We start from the raw sequence: 24,610 nt of genomic DNA, 5'->3' as shown, positions 1-24,610 counted from the left end.
TTCTCTCTCGCCCACGCCGCCTGACTCGCGTGCGGCGGGAAACGGGGCGCAGGCGCGGCCGCCACGGTGCAGGCCGGGAGCTGTAGTCCAGCGCCCGACTTCTCGGCTGGAGTCAGCGGCGCCTGGGCCTACAACTCCCAGCCTGCCCTGCGGGGGCCGGTGGGGCACGTGGGTGGGAACGGGACTGTGGTCACGCGCCATGAGAGAAAGTGGGGGTGAGGGGAAAGAGGGAGAGAGAGAGGGGGGGAAGAGAGAGAGAGGGGAAGTGGGGGTGAGGGGAAAGAGGGAGAAGAGAGAGAGAGAGAGGGGAAAGAGGGGGTGAGGGGAAAGAGAGAGAGAGAGAGAAAGTGGGGGTGAGGGGAAAGAGAGAGAGAGAAAGTGGGGGTGAGGGGAAAGAGGGGGAAGAGAGAGAGAGAGAGAAAAAGTGGGGGTGAGGGGAAAGAGGGGGAAGAGAGAGAGAGAGAGAAAAAGTGGGGGTGAGGGGAAAGAGGGGGAAGAGAGAGAGAGAGGGGAAAGAGGGGAAGTGGGGGTGAGGGGGAAGAGAGAGAGAGAGAGGGGAAAGAGGGGAAGTGGGGGTGAGGGGGAAGAGAGAGAGAGAGAGAGAAAGTGGGGGTGAGGGGAAAGAGAGAGAGAGAGAGAAAGTGGGGGTGAGGGGAAAGAGAGAGAGAGAGAGAAAGTGGGGGTGAGGGGAAAGAGGGGGAAGAGAGAGAGAGAGAGAAAAAGTGGGGGTGAGGGGAAAGAGGGGGAAGAGAGAGAGAGAGAGAAAAAGTGGGGGTGAGGGGAAAGAGGGGGAAGAGAGAGAGAGAGGGGAAAGAGGGGAAGTGGGGGTGAGGGGGAAGAGAGAGAGAGAGAAAGTGGGGGTGAGGGGAAAGGGAGAGAGAGAGAGAGAGAGAGGGGAAAGAGGGGAAGTGGGGGTGAGGGGAAAGAGGGAGAGAGAGAGGGGGAAGAGAGAGAGAGAGAGAGAGGGGGGAAGTGGGGGTGAGGAGAAAGAGGGGGAAGAGAGAGAGAAAAAGTGGGGGTGAGGGGAAAGAGGAGGAAGAGAGAGAGAGAAAGTGGGGGTGAGGGGAAAGAGAGAGAGAGAGAGGGGGAAGTGGGGAAAGGGAGAGACAGATTAAGGGTAAAGAGAGAGAAAGTGGGGAAAGGGAGGGACAGACTGAGGGTAAAGAGAAAGAAAGTGGGGAAAGGGAGAGACAGATTGAGGGTAAAGAGAGAGAAAGTGGGGAAAGGGAGCGACAGATTGAGGGAAGAGAGAGAGAGTGGGGAAAGGGAGGGACAGATTGAGGGAAGAGAGAGAGAGTGGGGAAAGGGAGGGACAGATTGAGGGAAGAGAGAGAGAGTGGGGAAAGGGAGGGACAGACTGAGGGTAAAGAGAGAGAAAGTGGGGAAAGGGAGGGACAGATTGAGGGAAGAGAGAGAAAGTGGGGAAAGGAAGGGACAAATTGAAGGAAAGGGAGAGACAGATTGAGGGAAAAGAGAGGGAGAGTGGAGGGAAAACGAGGGACAGTTTGTGGGAAAAAGACAGTGTGGGACAAAGAGAGGGACAGTTTGGGGGAAACAGAGGGAGTTGGAGGTGAGGTAGATAGAGGAAAAGAGGGTGAGAAAAGGGTAGAGAGAGGGGAAAAGAGGGATTCGGGGGGGGGGGGAGAGAGACAAAGATAATGAAAGGGGAAAAGGGAGAGAGCAAAGGGTCATCTCCATTGGTCAGTGGGGGAAGCGGGCAAGAGGTTAAATTGCAAGCCATGGATTGGAGGGAGTGGGACATGGAGGACGAGGAGGAGCTGCAGTTTTATTTGGAGCTGAGCTGCGAGGACGAAGACGAGGAGGTCTCTGGGCTCCTCCAGGAGGAGCTGGGTGGCGGGCAGCAGCTGACTGGGCACCTCCTGCTGGTGCCCGCGCCTGAGCGGATGAGCCAGGTCCTGGACGAGACCTTGGGCCCGTTGCCCGTCCTGGCACCTGTCCGGAAATTCCGGAGGCAGCCGGCTGGGCATTACGACGCCAGCACCGATGTGCAGGAGCTGTTCGGCAAGAGGCGGGCAGCCAACGCCAGGGAGAGGCACCGGGTGAGGACAGTCTCGGAGGGAAATGGAAGGGTGTGTGGGTGGCAACAGGTACCCGTTTGTGAGCATTAGCCACAATGGAAATGCAGTAACATTAGAGATATGGTCTGAAGTAGATTTGCATTATTCTCAGAGAATTGAGCCCAATTGAACAGAGAGCGCACAAGCCAAATCGGGTGAAGTTGACAAACTGTTTGTTCCAAGCGATATCACTTAAAGAGACATTGACTCAGCTGACAGAGAACTGACCAAGGGTTCTTTTCCCCTGAGCTGAGAATCAAGCCAGCTTTTATAGTAGTACAGTTAAACATCGTGAAAATGCAATGGTCTTGATAGAGTCGCAGGTAGGTAGGATAGTGAAGAAGGCATTTAGCATGGTTTCCTTTATTGGTCAGAGTATTGAGTACAGGAGTTGGGAGGTCAGGTTGCAGCTGTACAGGACATTAGTTAGGCCACCATTGGAATATTGCGTGCAATTCTGGTCTCCTTCCTGTCGGAAAGATGTTGTGAAACCTGAAAGGGTTCAGAAAAGATTTACAAGGATGTTGGAGGGTTTGAGCTACAGGGAGAGGCTGAACAGGCTGGGGCTGCTTTCCCTGGAGCGTCAGAGGCTGAGGGGGTGACCTTATAGAGGTTTATAAAATCACGAGGGGGCATGGATAGGATGAGTAGACAGTCTTTTCTCTGGGGTGGGGGAGTCCAGAACGAGAGGGGCATAGGTTTAGGGTGAGAGGGGAAAGATATAAAAGGGACCTAAGGGGCAACCTTTTCACACAGAGGGTGGTACGTGTATGGAATGAGCTGACAGAGGAAGTGGTGGAGGCTGGTACAATTGCAACATTTAAGAGGCATTTGGATGGGTATATGAATAGGAAAGGTTTGGAGGGATATGGGCTGGGTGCTGGCAGGTGGGACTAGATTGGGTTGGGATATCTGGGTCAGCATGGACGGGTTGGACCAAAGGGTGTCTGTTTCCATGCTGTACATCTCTATGACTCTAAGTAATCAAGTTACAGTGGTGATCAGAGTGTCGTGAAAGTAGATACAATGAAGTGTCTGGCAGCATCAATCAGTTCTTAACGGGATCCAGTTCTCTTTGAGGGTAGGTGAGAATGTCCCTTTCCTTGGCAGTAAGGTGTTTCTGTTGTTGCTGTTCTGTGAGCGAGGTATTCTGGTGCCTCTCCTTCTGTCCTGTCCTTTGTGCAGCTTTGCTATCGCTGGGTTACGGGACTGCCCTTAAGGCTTTGGGGCAGCTGTTTTTATCGGGTCCAGGAAGCTTATGGTCAGGTTGTCTAGGGAAGTGTATTCCCTGGTCTGCGAGTGACTGTGGACATGTCTGGTCCCCCCTGTTGTTTGGTCAGTGCTGAGGCATTCTGGGTATTTGGTTTGGACAGGCTTGATTTTCTGTGTGGCCATGCTGTGTGTAGGCAGGGTGACAGATCTTTTCCCACAATTATGAAACCAGAAGCAAATTTGAGCAGGATGACAGACGAGGAAAAAGCAAGGACCGCAGGTGCTGGAGATCAGGCAGCAGCCGAGGAGCAGGAAAATCAACGTTTCAGGCAACAGCCCTTCATCAGGAATGAATACATTTAATGGTAAGGTCCTAGGGAGTGTTGCTGAGCAAAGAGATCTTGGAGTGCAGGTTCATAGCTCCTTGAAAGTGGAGTCGCAGTTAGGTAGGATAGTGAAGAAGGTGTTTGGTTGTGCTTTCTTTTATTGGTCAGAGTATTGAATATAGGAGTTGAGAGGCCATGTTGCGACTGTACAGGACATTGGTTAGGCCACTGTTGGAATATTGCGTGTAATTCTGGTCTCCTTCCTATTGGGAGGATGTTGTGAAACTTGAAAGGATTCAGAAAAGGCTTACAAGAATGTTGCCAGGGTCGGAGGGTTTGAGCTACAAGGAGTGGCTGAATAGGCTGGGGCTGTTTTCCCTGGAGCGTCGGAGGCTGAGGGGTGACCTTGTGGAGGTTTACAAAATCATGAGGGGCATGGATAGGATGAACAAACAAAGTCTTTTCCCTGGGGTCAGGGAATCCAGAAATAGAGGGGCATAGGTTTAGGGTGAGAGGGGAAAGATATAAAATGACCTGAGAGGCAACTTTTTCACACAGAGTGTGGTACGTGTTGGAATGAGCTGCCAGAGGAAGTGGTGGAGGCTGGTACAATTCCAGCCTTTAAAAGGCACCTGGGTGGGTATATGAATAGGAAGGGTTTGGAGGGATATGGGCTGGGTGCTGGCAGGTGGGACTAGATTGGGTTGGGATATTTAAATGCGGTCATTGTACCAGCCTCCACCACTTCCTCTGGCAGCTCATTCCATACACGTACCACCCTCTGTGTGAAAAGGTTGCCCTTCAGGTCCCTTTTATATCTTTCCCCTCTCACCCTAACCCTCTAGTTCTGGGCTCCCCTCTTTCCACCCTAGGGAAAAAACCTTATCTATTTACCCTATCCATGCCCCTCATAATTTTATAAACCTCTCTAAGGTCACCCCTCAGCCTCCGACACTCAAGGGAAAACAGCCCAGCCTATTCAATCTCTCCCGATAGCTCAAACCCTCCAATTTTACGATAGGAAGGAGACCAGAATTGCACGCAATATTCCAACAGTGGCCTAACCAATGTCCTGTACAGCCACAACATGACTTCCCAATGTCTGTACTCAATACTCTGAACAATAAAGGAAAGCATACCAAACGCCTTCTTCACTATCCTATCTACCTGCGACTCCACTTTCAAGGAGCTATGAACCTGCACTCCAAGGTCTCTTTGTTCAGTAACACTCCCCAGGACCTTACCATTAAATGTATAAGTCCTGCCCTGGTTTGCATTTCCAAAATGCAGCACCTCTCCTTTAGCTAAACTAAACTCCATCTGCCACTCCTCGACACAAAGATGTGCAGCTTTTTCAGCGCTGTTCCCTGCGCTAGTTACAGGTTACCATTCCAGAAGTGTCCCTCTTATCCCAGATTCTCAGACCTCTTACGGGTTCACCAATCCTCAGTCTACTCACACCATGGGCTCTTATTGGATTAATCAGTGTGTTGTCTTATCAAAACTCTCTGATAATTCCAGACATCTTACATCCATTGCTTCCCCTCCATCTGGAACTCACCGTCTGCGAGGGAGTGAACGATTTCTAAAGGAAATTGGACTGGTTCAAGGGGAATAAGCTTCAACGTGACCTATTGTTATAGAGTTGGAGGCAGATAACATGCAGTTGAAAGAAAAGGGGGTTGAGAGCTGTGAATACTTGTTGTTTAGTGGTCACATTTAGAGCTAAGGAATAAATTGATTTTATTTGTTTTAAATAGTGGAATTTGGGGCATTCTCGGTCACTCATATATTGACAGATTGCGAGGCGAGTTGAGCTTTTCGAGGGCGTTTGGTTTAATTGGCAGAAGAGTTCACCACTGTGTTATAATACTGTCTGTCTACCTCTGTCTGAGGACCTGATCGATGGATGAGCAGGTACAAGAGCAGAAGTACTGTGAAGTACTCTGTGAAGTACTCAGTGAGTCAAGCGTCGGTCAGACACGTGCCTCTCATTTCAGGTCCAGAGCATCAACGGTGGCTTCTCCAAGCTGAAGAGCATTGTTCCGCTGATTCGGAAAGACCGCAAGCCCAGCAAGGTCCACGTGCTGCGGGCAGCGTCGGAATATATCCGCCTCCTGCACAATGTCCTGCAGGAGGCTGCTGCTGCTGAGGTAAGGACAGGCAGGAGGGAGTCCGCCAACAGAAACAATACCACGGCCTTGAAGTGTGCGCCGTCCCTATGCCAGGAGCCCCCTGCCCGGTCTCCCTATCACACCGGTTTGATTTCTACATTGTGCCAAAGATCCATTGCTGGGGATCAGACTGGCCGAAGGGCTTTTAGGACGGCAAGTTGGCTCAGTGGTTAATGCTGCTGCCTCACACCACCAGATTCGATTCTAGCCTCCGGCAACTGTGTGTGGAGTCTACTCACACACTCACATGCACACTCACGCTCTCTCTCTCTCTCACACACACTCACACTCTCACACACCGTCTTTCTCTCTCACGCACACACTCACTCTCTCTCTCTCTCACACACACACACACACACACTCAGTGTCTTACACACACACTCTCTCTCTCTCTCACTCACTCAATCACTCACGCACACACACACTTTCTTTCTCTGTCACGCACGCTCTCTCTCACGCACGCTCTCTCTCTCACGCACACACTCACAAACACACACTCAGTCTCTTGCATACACACATACAAACACACATGCACACTCTCTCTCTTTCACTCTCACACGCACGCACGCACACACACATCCCATGTCTGCATGAGTTTCCTCAGGGTGCCTCCCACAGTTGAAAGATGTGCAGCTTAAGGGGATTGGCCATGATAAATTGTCCCATAGTGCTCAGGGATGTGCAGGTTGGGGTGGGTTGGCCACGCTAAATTGTCCCCATAGTGCTCAGGGATGCGCAGGTTGGGGTGGGTTGGCCACGCTAAATTACCCATAGTGTTTAGGGATGTGCAGGTAAAGGTGGATTGGCCGTGCTAAATTCCTGAAGAAGGGCTCATGCCCAAAATGTCGATTCTCCTTCTCCTTGGATGCTGCCTGACCTGCTGCGTTTTTCCAGCAATACATTTTCAGCCATGCTAAATTACCACATAGTGTTCAGGTATACAGCACGGAAACTGCCCCTTTAGATTAGATTACATTACAGTGTAGAAACAGGCCCTTCGGCCCAACAAGTCCACACCGACCCGCCGAAGCGCAACCCACCCATACCCCTACATTTATCCCTCACCTAACACTACGGGCAATTTAGCACGGCCAATTCACCCTAACCTGCACATCTTTGTGACTGTGGGAGGAAACCGGAGCACCCAGAGGAAACCCACGCAGACACGGGGAGAATGTGCAAACTCCAAGTCAGTCACCTGAGGCGGGAATTGAACCCGGGTCTCTGGCGCTGTGAGGCAGCGGTGCTAACCACTGTGCCACCGTGCTGCAGGTTAGGGGTGTGCAGGTTAGGGTGGATTGGCCATGCTAAATTACCCATAGTGCTCAGGGATGTGTAGGTTAGTGTGGATTGGCCGTGCTAAATTACCCATAGTGCTCAGGGATGTGTAGGTTAGGGTGGATTGGCCGTGCTAAATTACCCATAGTGCTCAGGGATGCGCTGACTAGATGCATTAGTCAGGGCTAATATAGGGTCGGGGACTGGGTATGGCTGGATAACTCCTCGGAGGGTCATTGTGGACCTGTTCGGCCCAAGGGCCTGATTCCACACTGTAGGGATTCTATTGTATAAATCTTTTAGATTAGACTCCAGCATTGTGCCCACTATTGATGCCAGGCTAACCTGTCTATAAATCCCTATTTCCTCGAGAGTACCTTTTTGTTTTTAAGAATAGCGCTGTTACATTAGCTGCCCTCCAATTCACAGAAGGTTTGGTTTATTTGGATTGTTTGAGTGAACGTTAAGTGATAATTGTCATTGAATCAGTAGTGTTGCCCATCAAGTCCACACTTCCCCTCTGAACAGCTTTGCACCCGGACCCAACGCTTTTCCTATATGTGCATTCCCATGTTTAACCCACCTAACCTACACATCCCTGAACACTATGGGTAATTTAGCACGGCCAATTCACCCTAACCTGCACATCCCTGAGCACTATGGGTAATTTAGCACAGCCAATTCACCCTAACCTACACATCCCTGGGCACTATGGGTCAATTTAGCATGGCCAATCCACCCTAACCTGCACATCCCTGAGCACTATGGGTAATTTAGCATGGCCAATCCACCCTAACCTGCACAACTTTGTGACTGCGGAAGGAAACCGGAGCATCCGGAGGAAACCCACGCAGACACGGGGAGAATTCCCGAGACTGGAATCCAACCCAGGTCCCTGGCACCGTGAGGCAGTTGTGCTAACCACTGAGCTGTGGTCGAACGGGCAATTTAAGAGCGAAGAGTTTGCAATTAATTATGTTTAATTGAGATGTGTGCCTGGCCGCGTTTAAAGTGGGGGGGGTGTTAAGGTTTCCTGCGCCCTGGAGCTCCCCACCTCCAATGTTCACAGGGCCAAAGCACAGGCCGAAAACTAAAGCCACCTGTGTTTCAGGAAGGGCCGTATCACACAGCCCCCACCCTCCGAGATGTGGTCCCGTAATTGACTTGCAAGGGAATGATTCCCAATGAGTTTAACTTAGATAAATGCAAGGTCGTATTTCAGAAAAACAAATCTTAGGACTTATAACACTTAATGATAAGGTCCTGGGGAGTGTTGCTGAACAAAGAGACCTTGGAGTACAGGTTCATAGCTCCTTGAAAGTGGAGTCGCAGGTAGATAGGATAGTGAAGAAGGTGTTTGGTATGCTTTCCTTTATTGGTCAGAGTATTGAGTACAGGAGTTGGGAGGTCATGTTGCGGCTGTACAGGATATTGGTTAGGCCACTGTTGGAATATTGCGTGCAGTTCTGGCCTTCCTATCGGAAGCACATTGTGAAACTTGAATGGGTTCAGAAAAGACTTACAAGGATGTTGGAGGGTTTGAGTTGTAGGAAGAGGCTGAGTAGGCCGGGGCTGTTTTCCCTGGAGCGTCGGAGGCTGAGGGGTGACCTTATAGAGGTTTTTAAATCATGAGGGGGCATGGATAGGGTAAATAGACAAGGTCTTTTCCCTGGGGTCGGGGAGTCCAGAACTAGAGGGGCATAGGGTGAGGGGGGAAAGATATAAAAGAGACCTAAGGGGCAACCTTTTCACCCAGAGGGTGGTACGTGTATGGAATGAGCTGCCAGAGGAAGTGGTGGAGGCTGGAACAATTGCAACATTTAAGGAGCATTTGGATGGGTATATGAATAGGAAGGGTTTGGAGGGATATGGGCCGGGTGCTGGCAGGTGGGACTAGATTGGGTTGGGATATCTGGGTCAGCATGGACGGGTTGGACCGAAGGGTCTGTTTCTGTGCTGTACATCTCTATGACTGGATGATTGCCCTGCCCCTCACCCCAGACACCCAGCTTTGCCAGTCGCAGCGTTTGGCCGCAGGGCTCTAACAGTTGTTGCCTTTGATGCAGGAGATGGCTGCGGGGGTCCAGGGAGCCGAGAGTGTGAACGTCGGGGAACTGTCACTGCCCACGAGCAGGAGACCTTCCGAAGACTTCCATCACCTTCCTGCGGGAGTGGCTGCGGGAGCTGGGTTCGGCTTCCCAGCCGACGGAGAGGCACCGGGCGTTTGGGCCAGTCCCGCTGTGCCCTGCGTTGGGATAGTCCAGCTGGAGGACGGAAACATGGTGACGTATCCCTGAAATGTCACACGTTTTGCAAGAACTGTTGTTCAGAACCTGTCTGTCTGTCTCTCTCTCTAGTTCTCTCTCTTGGTCTTTCTTGGTGTCTCTGTGTTTCTCTCGCTCCCTCTGTCTGTCGGTGTCTCTGTCTCTCTTTCTGTCTCTCCCTCGGTCGCTCTTCCCCCACCCCCACCATCCTAAGCTGATCCGCTCAGTGCCAGTGCTGTCGGGAAGGCATCGGTTCCATTCCTCTGTAATTCCCATGATGTAGCTTGTACCGCACCCAGCTCAGCCCCTCTGACTGGGGTAGCACAAATTGTCACTCCTGTTATTCAGTCTCCACGTCTTTTTCCCCCTTCCGCAAACCTCCGATTTCCTCAGCTCAGCTGCTGTCCAAACCCTCCCTCCCTTTGACTCTTTTCTCCAAATAGGCAAAAGTTATCTTCCGCCTCGGGACCCTCCAACCCCATGGTGTCAATGCGGACTTCACCAGTTTCCTCATTTTCTCTCCTCCTCTCCGCCACCCCGCCCACCCCCAAACCTTACTCCCAGTTCCAACCTTCCAACTCGGCACCACCCTCATGACCTGTCCCACCCTTCAATCTCCCTTCCCACCTATCTGCTCCACCCTCCTCATCTGACCTATCACCTCCATCCCCACCCCCATTCACCCATTGTACTCTTTGCTCCCTTCCCCCACCCTCCTCCCTGACCTATCACCTCCATCCCCACCCCCCCCCACCTGTTGTACTCTTTGCTCCCTTCCCCCACCCTCCTCTCTGACCTCTCACCTCCATCCCCACCCCCATCCACCCATTGTACTCTTTGCTACCTTCCCCCACCATCCTCTCTGACCTATCACCTTCCTCCCCACCCCCATCCACCTATTGCAGTCTCAGTTACTTTCTCCCTAGCCCCACACCCCCTCCCATTTATCTCTCCACCCCCCTGAGGCTCCCAGCCTCATTCCTGATGAAGAACCTTTTGCCCGGAATGTCGGTTTTCCTTCTCCTCTGATTCTGCCTGACCTGCTGTGCTTTTCCAGCATCACTCTGATCTAAACTCTTTTTTTTTTCTAACCCCTCCACCCCCAAGGGGCCCAGTCTCCCACACTCTGCAATCTTGAGCTGACCCTCTCAATCAGAAACAAAATGGTAGCTCGTTCCATACACGTACCACCCTCTGGGTGAAAAAATTGCCCCTCAGGTCCCTTTTATATCTTTCCCCTCTCACCCTAAACCTATGCCCCTCTAGTTCTGGACTCCCCCCAACCCCAGGGAAAAGACCTTGTCTATTTATCCTATCCATGCCCCCCTCATGATTTTATAAGATCACCCCCTCAGCCTCCGACGCTCCAGAGAAAACAGCCCCGGCCTATTCAGCCTCTCCTTGTAGCTCAAACCCTCCAACATCCTTGTCAATCTTTTCTGAAGCTCAAGTTTGACAAATCTCAAAACTCTTGATCAGAAACAAAACAAAACAGAAAATTGCTGGAACAGCTCAGCGGGTCTGGCCGCATCCGTGGAGAGAGAGCACGGTTAATGTTTCGGGTCCAGTGACCCGTTCGCATCGAAGGCGAGCTCATCGAGCCAGCCTTGGGGTTCCTAGCAGCTCAGTCTGATTTGTTGTTGTTCTCCAAAGCTGTTGTGAGACGCTGTGGAACGTCTCTCTGTATTCAAGACACCCTATAATTATAACTTGTTGCCATCGTGACCGGGTTGCGGGCGTAAATGAAGTGTCAGGCAGTGTTTATTTTTCCTGCGTGTTTTCGTTTGACTGATCAGATTAGGGGTTGCAGACTCGCAGCGCTGGTGTTAATTATATCAGGCGGTTTTTATTTTAACATCTGCGTTTGTGACAAACAGCCACCCCAGGGGCAATGTCGGCCGAGTATTGTGCTGCAGGGGCTCACTTTAGGTTCCTGGTTCTGTTGAACGTTGTCACGATTAGAGTGGGCGCTGGGAAAGGTCACAGCAGGTCGGGCAGCGTCCGAGGGGGCAGGGAAAACCGACATTTCTTGACAAACGTCAATTCTCCAGCCCCCTCGGATGCTGCCTGACCGGCTGTGCTTTCCCAGCTTCTGGATTCGTGGTGCTGGAAGAGCACAGCAGCTCAGGCAGCATCCAAGTAGCTTCGAAATCGACGTTTCGGGCAAAAGCCCTTCTCTCATCTCCAGCCTCCACCGTTCTGGGCAGCGTCACCTACTGAAAAGGAGGCGCTCCTCCTCCAGTTTGCGCTGAGCTTCAGCTGGAGCTCTGCAGCGAGCCCTGGACTTGGGGACGTTGGCCGGGGAGCAGGGTTGGGGGGGGTCATTTCTGTGCGGGTAGGACGCGTTTTCGTTGCGGAGGAGACCGGCCTTGTGAGCGGCGAATGCAGTACACTGGGTGATGGGCAGCGCAGGGAAAGCCCGGGGGGGGGCCTTGGGATAACGGGAACGGGCAGGAGTCGCACCTTCTGTGGCTGCCGGCGAAGATGCGGGTGGGGTGTGGAGGAAGAGGGTGTCCCGGAGTTGGGGGTGGGGGCGTGGAATGGTCCCTTGCTGAATGCCGACGAGGGAAGGGGAGGGGAGAGGAAGGCAGTCTGTGACTAGTGACCCTGTGATCCTCTGGATGTGGGGAGGTCAAGATGAGGGGGGTCCCGATCGCTGCTGTGGGGGGGGGGTATGGGGAGGAGTGCTGGAGATGGGTCAGAGCTGACTTGAGAGCTCTGTCAAACCCAACGTTGAGAGGAGCCCTCGGTTAAGGAAGCAAGTGAACATATATTTGAGTGCGCCCCCCCCCCCCCCCCCCCCCTCAGCAGAACAGAAACATCACGGGTCGATGTAAATGGTGCATCTGAATCGACAGCCCACAGCAATAACGGACGGGGGGGGGAGGGGGGATTTGAATATGTTGTGACCGTGGTTGGGAGACTCTCTCCTCCTGCCGGTGAAGTGAGGGTTACGCTGCTGAGTTTGTCGAAGTGCTCTGTTCAGTTCCGGACTGACTGACAAACAAAAGCACCAGGACTGTGTGAGTGGTGCTCCCAGGAATCGATAACTGTGCCTAGAGCAGTCCATTAAAACCCGGTGACTTTGAACGCTGTCTGATGTTAAAGATAAAGCCACTCTGCAGCACCTCTCCCCCCCCCCCCCCCCCACCCCCCACCCAAACCTCCTTGCCAGCCTCCAACTCTCACAGAATTGTCATTTCTGTGCTTTCCCCCCCCCCCCCCAGCTATCTCTCGAGGCAAGTCGGAGTTGAACGCTGGCCGAAAGGTGACCATGCAACCCATGGCCAAGTTGTGGAAAAGGTCACTTGTGTCCTCAGGGAAGGGAGGGCTGTCCTCCCCTGTCTGGTCTGGTCTGGCCTCCACGTGATTCCCAACATGGTTGGCTCTGGACTTCCTGAGTTAGGGAGTGGGCTGGTCGCTGATCGCTGCACCAGAGGGTCTGCGTCACTGGCAACTCCAGGTCCGAAAGCAAGCAAGATCCGGGCAGTATCCAGGCTTGGGCTGGGAGTGGCCAGTGACGTTGCCATTGGGGAGATGGTGCCCTAGTGGGATGGTGTTTATCCAGATTAGGTATTTCCATGGCGGGCTGTGGAACATGATTTCAGTCCAGATCTACAGAGAGAGCTGGGGGTTCAGGTCCATTGTTCCCTGAAGGTGGCAATGCAGGTCAGTAGAGTGGTCAAGAAGGCATATGGCATGCTTAGACAGGGTATTGAGGACAGTGCTTGGCAGGTCATGTTACAGATGTATAGGACTTTGGTTCGGCCGCATTTGGAATACCGTGTACAGTTCTGGTCACCATATTACCAAAAGGATGTAGATGCTTTGGAGAGGGTGCAGGGGAGATTCACCAGGAACCAAAACACAAAACGCTGGAAAATCTCAGCAGGTCTGGCAGCATCTGTAAGGAGAGAAAAGAGCTAATGTTTCGAGTCTAAGCTTTGACAAAGTGTCAGTTAGACTCAGAACGTCAGCTCTCTTTTCTCCTTACAGATGCTGCCAGACCTGCTGAGATTTTCCTGCATTTTCTCCTTTTTGGTTTCAGATTCCAGCATCCGCAGTAATTTGCTTTTATCCAAGGTTCACCAGGATGTTGCCTGGTATGGAGGGAGCTAGCTATGAGGAGAGGTTGAGTAGGTTAGGATTATTTTCATTGGAAAGAAGGAGGTTGAGGGGGGGGAACCTGATTGAGGTTTACAAAATCATGAGAGGAATAGACAGGGGGGGATAGCAAGAAGCTTTTTCCCCGGGGGTGGGGGCGGGGGGGGAGGAGGAACTCAATTACTAGGGGTCACGGGTTCAAAGTGAGAGGGGGGAAATTTAAGGGGGATATTGCATGGGTGGAGAGGGTGGTGGGTGCCCGGAACGCGTTGCCAGCGGAAGTGGTAGAGGTGGGCACGATATTGTCACTTAAGATGTATCTAGATCAATTCATGAATGGACAGGGAGCAGAGGGATACAGACCCTTAGAAAATAGGCGACAGGTTTAGATGGAGGATCTGGATTGGCGCAGGAAGGGCCGAAGGGCCTGCTCCTGTTCTGGAACGTTCTTTGTTGAGTAAAAATCTGGAATTAAGAATCGAATGATCATTTGGGATTGTTGGAAACCCCCCCCCCCCCCCCCCCAGTTCCCTTTGCGTAAGGAAGTTGCCACCCTTATTTGGTCCGGACTCGACATGACTCCAGGCCCAAAGCATTCGAGTTAACCCATAATTGCCAATGGCCAAGGAATGCTTGTGGGCAAATGGTTTAGTGCTAGTTGGAACATAGAGGTACGATCAAAGGATCTGCTTCTGTGCTGTATGACTCTATACTGGTCTCACAGCACCCACAAATAAAAGAGCGTACAAATTGCCGTCATTGAATCCCCCCACTGTCAATGTACTGGGTGTTACCGTTGACCAGAGGCTGAACTGGACCAGCCCATAGAGATATGATGGCTCCAAGAGCAGGTCAGAGGCTGGGAGTGATCAACTCCCCTCCTGACTCTCCCCAAAGCCCCGTCCCACCATCGACAAGGCCCTAGTCAGATGGAATACTCCCCACTTGCCCTGGATGGGGGAGGGGGGGCAGCTCCAACAGCACTGGAGAAGCTCGACACCATCCAGGGACAAAGCAGCCCCCCGCTCGATTGTCCCCACACCCACAAACACTCCACTCCCTCCACTCCCCGACGCTTAGTAACAGCATCTACAAGATGGGTACCATCTACAAGACGCACTGCAGCAACTCCCCAAGGCTCCTCAGACAGCACCTTTCAAACCCCACGGCCACTTCCATCTGGAAGGACAAGGGGCAGCAGGTACATGGGAACACCACCCCCCCTGCAAGTTCCCCTCCGAGCCCCTCACCATCCTGACTTGGGAAATATATCGGCCGTTCCTTCAGTGTCGTTGGGTCAGAATCCTGGGACTTCCTCCCTGATGGCAGTTCAAGATGGCAGCTCACCCCCCCACCTTCTCAAGGGGACAGTTAGGGATGGGTAGTCGATGTTGGCTTTGCCAGGGATCAGTGTGAATACAGAAAAAAATATCCAGCCAATCCTGTCATGTAAAACCAATTCAGACATCACCCCGCCCCACCTTCCTCTGTTTAGTTGAGTACACCTTTTATTCTCAGATGAACGATTCCAGTTCTTTGTGGGAAGTTACAATTGAACATCACTTCAGCCCACCTCTGGGCCGTAACTTCTCCACCTAACCCTCTGTGTTTAAAATGAAATTGTATGAGGTACAGAAACGTAAGTGTTACAGAATTGAATGAGTGAGAAAAAGAAAAGAAAAAGCCCAGCAGAGGAGTTCAAAATTTTAAGCCCAGAGGAAGAAGAATCAAGCGTATCTTTGAAAGGTGCCCAAGTTACAGTCCATTTCACGGAGTCCATGCCCGCTGGGAATCAGAACCCAAGGCACTGCCCCCAGAACCCGTCCCCTCTGGGTAAGTTGGAAGCAGTTAAAAGTTGTAGGGGGTTGGTTGGATGGTAGAAAAACTGCAGGAAAGAAGGTGGGAAGGAAAGAAAAAGAGAAATGAAAAGGAGCTCCAATCCTCTCATGAACGAGGAGCCTGCTGTTAACCAGTGTTCCTAACCTGAAGGTCCTTGCTCCCATTAGCCCTCTGAAGCCCTCTTATTTTCAGTGAGTCTGATATCGTGGGGCGAAATATTTGTTTCATGCACTTGTACTCTCCTTATCTCTCATCTGAGATTATAAGGAACTGAGTACACTTTAGCTGTTCACTTCCTTTTTAGATCTAACCTTGTAACCAACATGGACTTTAGCTACTCACTTCCTTTCTTATTGGAAACTTGTAAACAACATAGAATTTAGCTTTTTTTTTAACGTAACTTTGTAAAAGCAAAAATGCAAAAGTCAGCTTGAATTTTCCTGGTCAGTTTTGTCCATCGGCCCCGTCCCTCCGTGTAGATTAGATTAGATTCCTTACAGTGTGGAAACAGGCTTTTTGGCCCAACACGTCCACACCGACCCTCTGAAGAGCAACCCACCCAGACCCATTCCCCTACATTTTACCCCTTCACCTGACACTACGGGCAATTGAGCATGGCCAATTCACCCTAACCTGCACATCTTTGGACTGTGGGAGGAAACCGGAGCACCCGGAGGAAACCCACACAGACACAGGGGGGAGAATGTGCAAACTCCACACAGACGGTCGCCTGAGGTGGGAATTGAACCCGGGTGTCTGACGCTGTGACATTGTGCCACCGTGCCGCCCACACCGTGTACGTGGAATCAAACGATGCCAACGAGCGCGTGAGTTGAGTGCTGCGTGTGGAGTCCGTAACGTGCGTCGTTTGAGCGTGGAGTGCGTTGCCTGTATGCCTCACTGTGACCGCCTTCACCTGATTCATTGTGAACTCGGTTCGGTTGCGTTTCAGATCCTCCGAGCGGCCGAGGGGCTGTGTTCCACTGTGGCTGTCCAGTTGGCTCTGGATTAACTCAAGGTAAGCAGTGGGTGGCACCCCGCGAGCAAACGTTTGCAGTGCCCGTTCCGCGCAGCAGCGTGACCGCTGTTGAAACCCAGTTGAGGGAGCGCCGTCTCCACAGTGATCACTGCCTCTCTCTCGCGGGGTTGACTGCAGTCTCCTTGGTAAACCAGCGTTCTTTGCATCTCTCCTGATGGGTGCAAGTGATCAGGCAACCGTTTGCGTTGACAATACCCCACAGCGATGAGGTTTGGTGGAGGATTTGAATTCTGGCCGCTCTGTTAGGAAGGGTGAAACATGTGAGTGTTTGGAATGAAGCTGCTCAACTTGGGCAGTTTCTGCTGGACTGGGGAGTTCCCAGGGCCAGCATCCCGAATGCCAACGTCTGCGTCTTTTGGACATAACGTATCACCATTTCGAAGGGAGTGTCCTGTGACCTGACATTTCGAGACCTTTTGAGGTTGTAGCTAGGGAGAAACATTTCCAATTTGAAAAGGCATTTTAAAACATGACTCTCTCTCACATACACTGTCTCACACGCATGCACACTCTCGCGCATCTCTCACACACATGCACTCTCTTACGCGTGCGCAAACTCTCACGCATGCTGTCTCACGCACACTCGAGTGCACGCTCGCGCGTCCTCTCTCTCTCACGCTCCCTCTCTCTCTCACGCTCCCTCTCTCTCTCTCATGCCCTCTCGCGCACGCACCCTCTCTCATGTCTCTCACACACTCGCACTCTCTCGCGTGTACACACTCACATGTGTGCACACTTGCGCACGCACTCACGCATGCTCTCTCACATGCACACTCGTGCGCACGCTCTCACACACTCGCTCTTGCACCCCTCACCCACACGCACACTCTTGCGCATACACTCTCTCACGCGTGTGCACACTCATGCATGCTCTCTCTCCTGCGCACTCTCTCACACAGTCACACTCTGGACTGGACACATAAATGCTATGCCTGCAAGAGCAGGTCAGAGGCTGGGATTCCTGTTGCGTGTAACTCCCCTCCTGACTCTTTCCCCCCCCCCCCCCCCCCCCCCCCCCGCCAAAGCCTGTCCCCATCATTGACAAGGCCCAAGTCAGGAGGGTGTGAGGGAATATTCCCCATTTGCCCTGGATGGGGAGGGGGGCAGCTCCAAAAACACTCGAGAAGCTCAGCACCATCCAGGGACAAAGCAGCCCCCCACTCGATTGTCCCCACCCCCACTCCCTCCATCCCCCGACGCTCAGTAACAGCAGTGAGTACCATCTACAAGACGCACTGCAGCAACTCCCCCAGGCTCCTCAGACAGCACCTTCCAAACCCCACGGCCACTTCCATCGGGAAGGACAAGGGGCAGCAGGTACATGGGAACACCACCCTCCTGCAAGTTCCCCTCTGAGCTCCTCACCGTCTGCGACTCAGAAATATATCGGCCGATCCTTAGCTCACAATCCTGGGACTCCCTCAGGGCACTGTGTCCCTACACCACACTGACTGCAGTGGATCAAGAAGGCAGCTCACCCCCATCTTCTCACAGGGGGCAATTAGGGATGGGCAATAAATGCTGTCCGCATAAACTGAGGGAACTGGAATAACATAATCATAGATTCCCTACAGAGTGGAAGCAGGCCCTTCCAGTCAACACTGCCTATCCAAAGAGCATCCCACCCAGACCCACTCCTCCACCCTGTCCCTGCAACCCTGCCTTTCCCACGGCTAGCCCACCCTAACCTGCACACGGCAGGGGTCTTTGGCACAGCCCGCCCACCCTGACCTGCACGTCTTTGGACTGCGGGAGGGAGCCGGAGCACCCGGAGGGTGTGAGGGGGAGAAAGTGCAAACTCCACACAGACACTAGGTCGCCTGAGAGTCGATTCAAACCCAGGTCCCTGGCGCCGTGAGGCAGCAGGGCTAATGGCGTGGACTAAGGGAAGGAGGGTGAGAAGGCAGCAGTTAAGGTGAGGAAGTAGGGCGGATAATCGCTTTGGTAAGACATGGAAGACCAAGCGTTTGTTTTTGGATGTGGTCGGAGACCAGGAAATTGGGACACCCCAGAGGGATTTGTGGTACATATGCACAGAATATTTACATGTGGGTACAACAAGTGGTTCGGAAGGAGTTGTCTCTTTTTGCCCTTGTTGCAAAGGGGGCGTTGGGTTATCCAACTATACCAAGGCTTTGTGCTGGTCTCACAAGACCTCCTCCACCCCTGCTAACTGATGACAACAGTGAGAGTATTGTGTGCAGTCCTGGAATCCACATTATAGGAGGGAATGTGCTAGCACTGGGAGAGAGGGGCACGGGGGGGGGAGCAGAGGGAGATTTACCAGGATGTTGCCCTGTTGAGTGGGGGGGGGGGTCTGGAGAATTGGGGGGAGTTGTTGCCTGAGAGCAGAGGAGATGGAGGGAGGGCAGACAGTGAGACGGTGAGGGGTATCGATGGGGTAGATAGGAAGGAACCTTTTCTCTTTTGTGGAATCGATGACCTGGGGTGGGGAGGCACACAGTTAAGGGAAAGGAGAGGGGGGTTTGAGGGCAGAGGCTAGTGAAGAATCTGGAACTCAGTGCCTGGGGTGGGGGGGAGAGGCAGACCCACCTTAGTGCATTGAAGGAGGGTTTAGATGGGGCACTCGCGATGTACCAAGGCGACAGGCCAAGTGCTGGGGAAACAGGGGATTGGAAAAGTGAGGTGGACCTTCCCAACCAGCACGCACCTTCTCAGAGCTGCAGCCCTCCAACCCAAAGGTTGGTGAGCTGCCCGCGCAGAGAGAATATCGGAGTAAACGTTGAGGCGAAGGAGCGTACGTTGTACGGCCTCTTTAAGAACTTGAGCCTCCGTTGAAACATGGGGGCTTCTGCAAGAACCCGACAGGAGCAGGAACCGTGTTGCTTGACCACGGCGCGCGTGCAGGACTAAGCAGAGGTGACATTTCTTTGGGAACGTGCTGTCTCGGCACGTGCAGGAATCCGTTATCCCTGGCATGACGAGTGCTTCTTTATCGGGATGACCACTAAGTATTCAAAGCACAGGACCAACCCGCAGGAGCAGGGGAGGCAGCTCTGGCTCCCAGTGCATCAGTGCTGGAGGCTAGAATTGAACTCTGGTCCCTGGTGCTGTGGGGGGGTCTGAGTTTGAAGTCTTGGCAAGGTCACTGCTTGTCATCCAGAGGATTTCCACTCCCCCCACCCACCCCCACCGGGGGAGGGGTACGGCTCATAACTTACCTCCACAAACTAATTCCAGTTATAGAACATAGAACAATACAGCACAGAACAGGCCCTTCGGCCCACGATGTTGTGCCGAACTTCTATCCTAGATTAAGCACCCATCCATGTACCTATCCAAATGCCGCTTAAAGGTCGCCAATGAATCTGACTCTACCACTCCCACGGGCAGCGCATTCCATGCCCCCACCACTCTCTGGGTAAAGAACCCACCCCTGACATCTCCCCTATACCTTCCACCCTTCACCTTAAATTTATGTCCCCTTGTAACACTCTGTTGTACCCGGGGAAAAAGTTTCTGACTGTCTACTCTATCTATTCCTCTGATAATCTTATAAACCTCTATCAAGTCACCCCTCATTCTTCGCCGTTCCAACAAGAAAAGGCCGAGAACTCTCAACCTATCCTCGTACGACCTACTCTCCATTCCAGGCAACATCCTGGTAAATCTTCTCTGCACCCTCTCCAAAGCTTCCACATCTTTCCTGAAGTGAGGCGACCAGAACTGCACACAGTACTCCGAATGTGGCCTAACCAAAGTCCTGTACAGCTGCAACATCACTTCACGACTCTTGAATTCAATCCCTCTGCTAATGAACGATAATACTCCATAGGCCTTCTTACAAACTCTATCCACCTGAGTGGCAACCTTCAAAGATCTATGTACATAGACCCCAAGATCCCTCTGTTCCTCCACCTGACCAAGAACCCTACCATTAACCCTGTATTCCGCATTCTTATTTGTTCTTCCAAAATGGACAACCTCAGACTTGGCAGGGTTGAACTCCATCTGCCACTCCTCAGCCCAGCTCTGCATCATATCTAAGTCCCTCTGCAGCCGACAACAGCCCTCCTCACTGTCCACAACTCCACCTATCTTTGTATCATCTGCAAATTTACTGACTCCCTCATCTAAGTCATTAATAAAAATTACAAACAGCAGAGGACCCAGAACTGATCCCTGCAGAACTCCACTTGTAACTGGACTCCATGCTGAATATTTACCATCTACCACCACTCTCTGACTTCGACCGGTTAGCCAGTTTTCTATCCAATTGGCCAAATTTCCCTCTATCCCATGCCTCCTGACTTTCCGCATAAGCCTACCATGGGGAACCTTATCAAATGCCTTACTAAAATCCATGTACACTACATCCACTGCTCTACCCTCATCCACATGCTTGGTCACCTCCTCGAAGAATTCAATAAGACTTGTAAGGCAAGACCTACCCTTCACAAATCCGTGCTGGCTGTCCCTAATCAAGCAGTGTCTTTCCAGATACTCGTAAATCCTATCCCTCGGTACCCTTTCCATTACTTTGCCTACCACAGAAGTAAGACTAACTGGCCTGTAATTCCCGGGGTTATCCCTATTCCCTTTTTTGAACAGGGGCACAACATTCGCTACTCTCCAGTCCCCTGGTACCACCCCCGTTGCCAGTGAAGACGAGAAGATCATTGCCAACGGTACTGCAATTTCCTCTCTTGCTTCCCGAAAGCTGGTCCCTGCAATGGTGACCATGCCCACTATCACCAATCCTTGTCTAAAAGCTTGGGGGTGGGGGAAGCTTGCTCACATCTTCCAAGGGCGGGAGATCTGCCGTCCTTCCCTGGGTCTGGCCTACACGTGACTCCCGACCCCCAGCGGCATGAGTGCCCCTCGACTGCCCCACTCCATTCACGGGGCGGTCGGGGAAAGATCCAGTGTGGCCCGAGCCCACGCCTGTTTGCAAAGGATGAAAGTTGGCCGAGAGGGGTCAGCTTGGGCCCTTGGAAGGTTGTTTGGATTCATGTTACGTGGCTGAGCCAGAGCTGATCGGCATCTGGAGTCTGAGGGGTTGACACCGTGTGTTCGGTTTGGTCCACTCCTACCCTTCAGCGCTCAGGAGCTTGCAAGACATACTCCTTCAAAATCCCACTGACTGGTGGCACACAGTAAGGTCAGGATGAGGGAGTGACCTGATAGAAGTTTGCAAAAGCTATGGACGTTGCCACCCAGGTTGACAGGGTTGTTAAGAAGGCGTACGGTGTGTTAGCTTTTATCGGGAGAGGGATTGAGTTTCAGAGCCATGAGATCATACTGCAGCTGTACAAAACTCTATTGTGGCCGCAGTTGGAGTATTGTGTACAGTTCTGGTCACCGCATTGTAGGAAGGATGTGGAAGCTTTGGAAAGGGTTCAGAGGAGATTTACCAGGATGTTGCCTGGTGTGGGAGGGAAGGTCTTATGAGGAAAGGCTGAGGGACTTGAGGCTGTTTTCGTTGGAGAGAAGAAGGTTGAGAGAGGACTTAACTGAGACATACGAGGGTTCGATAGGGTGGACAGAGAGAGCCTTTTCCCTCTGATGGTGATGGCTAGCACGAGGGGACATAGCTTTAAACTGAGGGGGTGATAGATACAGGACAGATGTCAGAGGTAGTTTCTTTACTCAGAGGGGGTGTGGAACGCACTGCCTGCAACAGTGGTAGACTTGCCAACTTTAAAGGCATTGAACTGGTCATTGGATAGGCACATGGAGGAGAATGGAATGGTGTAGGTTAGCTGGGCTTCAGATGGGTTCCACAGGTCAGTGTAACATCGAGGGGCCGAAGGGCGTGTACCGCGCCGGAATATTGTATGAGGATGCTACATGCCACCTTGAGACAGTAGCTTTAATTTCCAGGTGATTGCTTTGTTTAAAGGAGACAACTGCAACAGTTCTGTGGCTAACTTGTGCCCGCTGTGTTCTCTTGCCCTGCAGATGGTAGAATCCCGGGCTTTGATACAGAAAAGCCGTTCCTGCACGAAGTCAACGTGAAAATCGCTTCTCACCCATTCCCAGGGCTTGCGAAACGTCAAATGGCCGCCAAGAGAAACCGGGCGATTTAAAGTGAGCGTCCACTCTCCAGTCTTGTCACGAGCGAGCCAGAGAGCCGTGTTCCTTCAGTCTGGCAGGTTCACGGTTCCACACGGCAGCAAGCTCAGCAGGAAACAGGACAGGCACTTGCGCTAAATAAAACACACGTGGGCACACTGAGCTGGCTGGTTTTGTCTTCGTCCAGAGAGCAGGTGGGGGTTCCTTCAGAGTCTCGCAGTCCCAGGGGCGACCACCATCCCAAGTGGCGCTAGGGAGCCGGCCAGCTCATGGCTGTCAGCTTTCTTCTGTGGACTGGTGGGGGCTCCCCTGTTAACGGGAGGCTGGTAAAACTCCACGCCTGATTTCAACCCATCTGGCAATTGACTCTGCCGAAGACTCACCATGTGGTTCTGAACCACTCCTGGACTTTGCGGGTTGAACCTGCTGTCGTCCGATGAAACACAGCACCCGCTGTTGCGATGGTTTGACATTTAGCTTGCGCAGATCAGAAAATCTTCGGTAAAAGACTCCATTCAAACTCTCTTCGCTGGGCGCAGATCTTCAGAGAGGATGTTTTAAATTTGCATTTTCTCCCCTGGATTTAATTCATTCCTTCCCCCCCCCCCAAATATCTCTCCATATTGAATATAATTCATCGTCTACTCTCTGTCCCATTTCCTTCCTATAAACTCTGATGCAAGCAGCGGGACACTTTGTGAGCACTCCCCTGCTCCATCTTCAATCTGATCACAGGCTGATCATCCGACTCCATGCCCATTTTCAGTTCCTCCTTGAAAAGTTTCGATGTCGCCCCCCCACACCCTGCGCTTTCTGCACCAGAATTTCTGGGTGAGGACATTTCTCCTCATCTCAGTCCCACCGAGTGTCCTTAAACTGTGACCACCCCCCCTTGCCCCCACTGTTCTGGCCTCAGTGTTACAGCACTGGGTGAACACCTCTGCTAATTTAAACCTCCAACACAGAAAGATTCACCCTGTGCAAAGAGCTATCCCAGAGGTCACTATTTGTCTTTTTAAATCAAAACGATCACGTTTAATTCTTTCAAACTCAACCCAAGTCTGACCCAGTTCCTCCTCTGTGTTTCTGAACCGATGTCTATATCCGTCAGGTACCAATTCATAAGCACTCAAAATAGTCTGTTTAACCTCTTTCTTATCTCTTGACCCCCTCATCTGACAGTGCAGCAAATACCTCACTAGCTCTCCCAACCAGTTTAGTCTGAACTAGCGTTACCTGTAGATTCTCTGACCACTCCATCTGCCGAGCCAATTTTTCCAATGAAATAAAGAAGGCTTCAACATCTTTCTCATCAAAATGTGGCAGAGTTTTGACATATTTATACATATTGCAACCTCCTCTTTTATTCTCCATCCTGTTGACTTTGCTAACTAAATCGCGGACTTCTCAAGTTCAAATTCCCTGTTTACTCGGCTAATATCTCTCTCTTTCTCTTTCTCTCTCTCTTTCTTTTCTCTCTCTTTGCTCAGCTAAGAACCTTCTCTCTCTCCTGTTTTTTTCCTTTCTGTCTCTTTATCTTCTAACTCCATTTTCCTCAATTGTAGTCTAAGTTTTTCTACCTCTACTGCACTTGCCTGTTCCTCAGTGTTTAAGGGAGTTACTCATAACTTCAGCTTTACTTTTGTCCTTGCTAGATTTTCAACTCTCAGAGGTACGGTACCTCTACAGCTCCGTAACACTCGGTCTGAAACGGCGTCCCCCTTTCGTTGCAACTTGGGACGTGCAGTCTCACTTTGTTGTCTTCTCGGGTGAGGTGAGCGGGAACGTTCTATTCCCGCAGTGCTGACCCTCTCGAAACGTCACACAGCGGTGCGTGCTGACGGACCGGTGTACGGGAACAGGTAAAGTGCCTGAAATCGCCTCAAGGAGCGAGGGCGGTGAATGAGACCGTCTATCGCTAAGGGAAATGGTAGATGAGGAAGAAAGGAATGTTATTGATGCAAGCGCACGGAGCGTCACCCCATTATAGCAAAGTAAGGATGAACACACAGTTTGGGGCCAGCCCTGAGAAGGTCACTCAACTGACAGCTGGACTCACGGCTGGGCGCTGATCTCCCGTCAGTGTGATTTGGAGAGCAGTGATCCAGCCCATCTGCATTGCCCTATATACACCGGCCCCAGCGCCATAGTCTTGCAAGTAATGGCACTCCCAAGTGCTCCTCTGCAGAGATTTGAAAGGTGAGTTTTCTCGCTCCCACTCCCTTCCCTGGGCAGTGAGTCCCAGATTCCCCACCAGCCT

General features: G+C 52.0%; 1 protein-coding gene across 1 annotated transcript; it reads left to right on the top strand.

Annotated features, from left to right (window-relative positions):
- Positions 1-1,672: 1,672 nt before the first annotated feature.
- Positions 1,673-22,871, top strand: LOC140459845 (uncharacterized). The gene is made up of 5 exons (XM_072554379.1): positions 1,673-2,060; positions 5,617-5,769; positions 9,135-9,350; positions 16,228-16,293; positions 22,237-22,871. The coding sequence occupies exons 1-4, from the start codon at positions 1,740-1,742 to the stop codon at positions 16,285-16,287; spliced, it is 750 nt and encodes a 249-aa protein (XP_072410480.1). The 5' UTR covers positions 1,673-1,739; the 3' UTR covers positions 16,288-16,293; positions 22,237-22,871.
- Positions 22,872-24,610: the final 1,739 nt, after the last annotated feature.

Source organism: Chiloscyllium punctatum, chromosome 35 (assembly GCF_047496795.1).
Source record: "Chiloscyllium punctatum isolate Juve2018m chromosome 35, sChiPun1.3, whole genome shotgun sequence".
NCBI lineage: Eukaryota > Metazoa > Chordata > Chondrichthyes > Orectolobiformes > Hemiscylliidae > Chiloscyllium > Chiloscyllium punctatum.
Note: the sequence above shows the minus strand (reverse complement) of the source record. Positions and strands in the feature narration are given on the sequence as shown.

Coding starts and splice junctions, on each gene's coding strand:
- LOC140459845 (XM_072554379.1), top strand. CDS start 1,740: ATGGATTGGAGGGAGTGGGACATGGAGGACGAGGAGGAGCTGCAGTTT. Junction 2,061..5,616: donor ACGCCAGGGAGAGGCACCGG/GTGAGGACAGTC, acceptor CTCTCATTTCAG/GTCCAGAGCATCAACGGTGG. Junction 9,351..16,227: donor AGCTGGAGGACGGAAACATG/GTGACGTATCCC, acceptor GTTGCGTTTCAG/ATCCTCCGAGCGGCCGAGGG.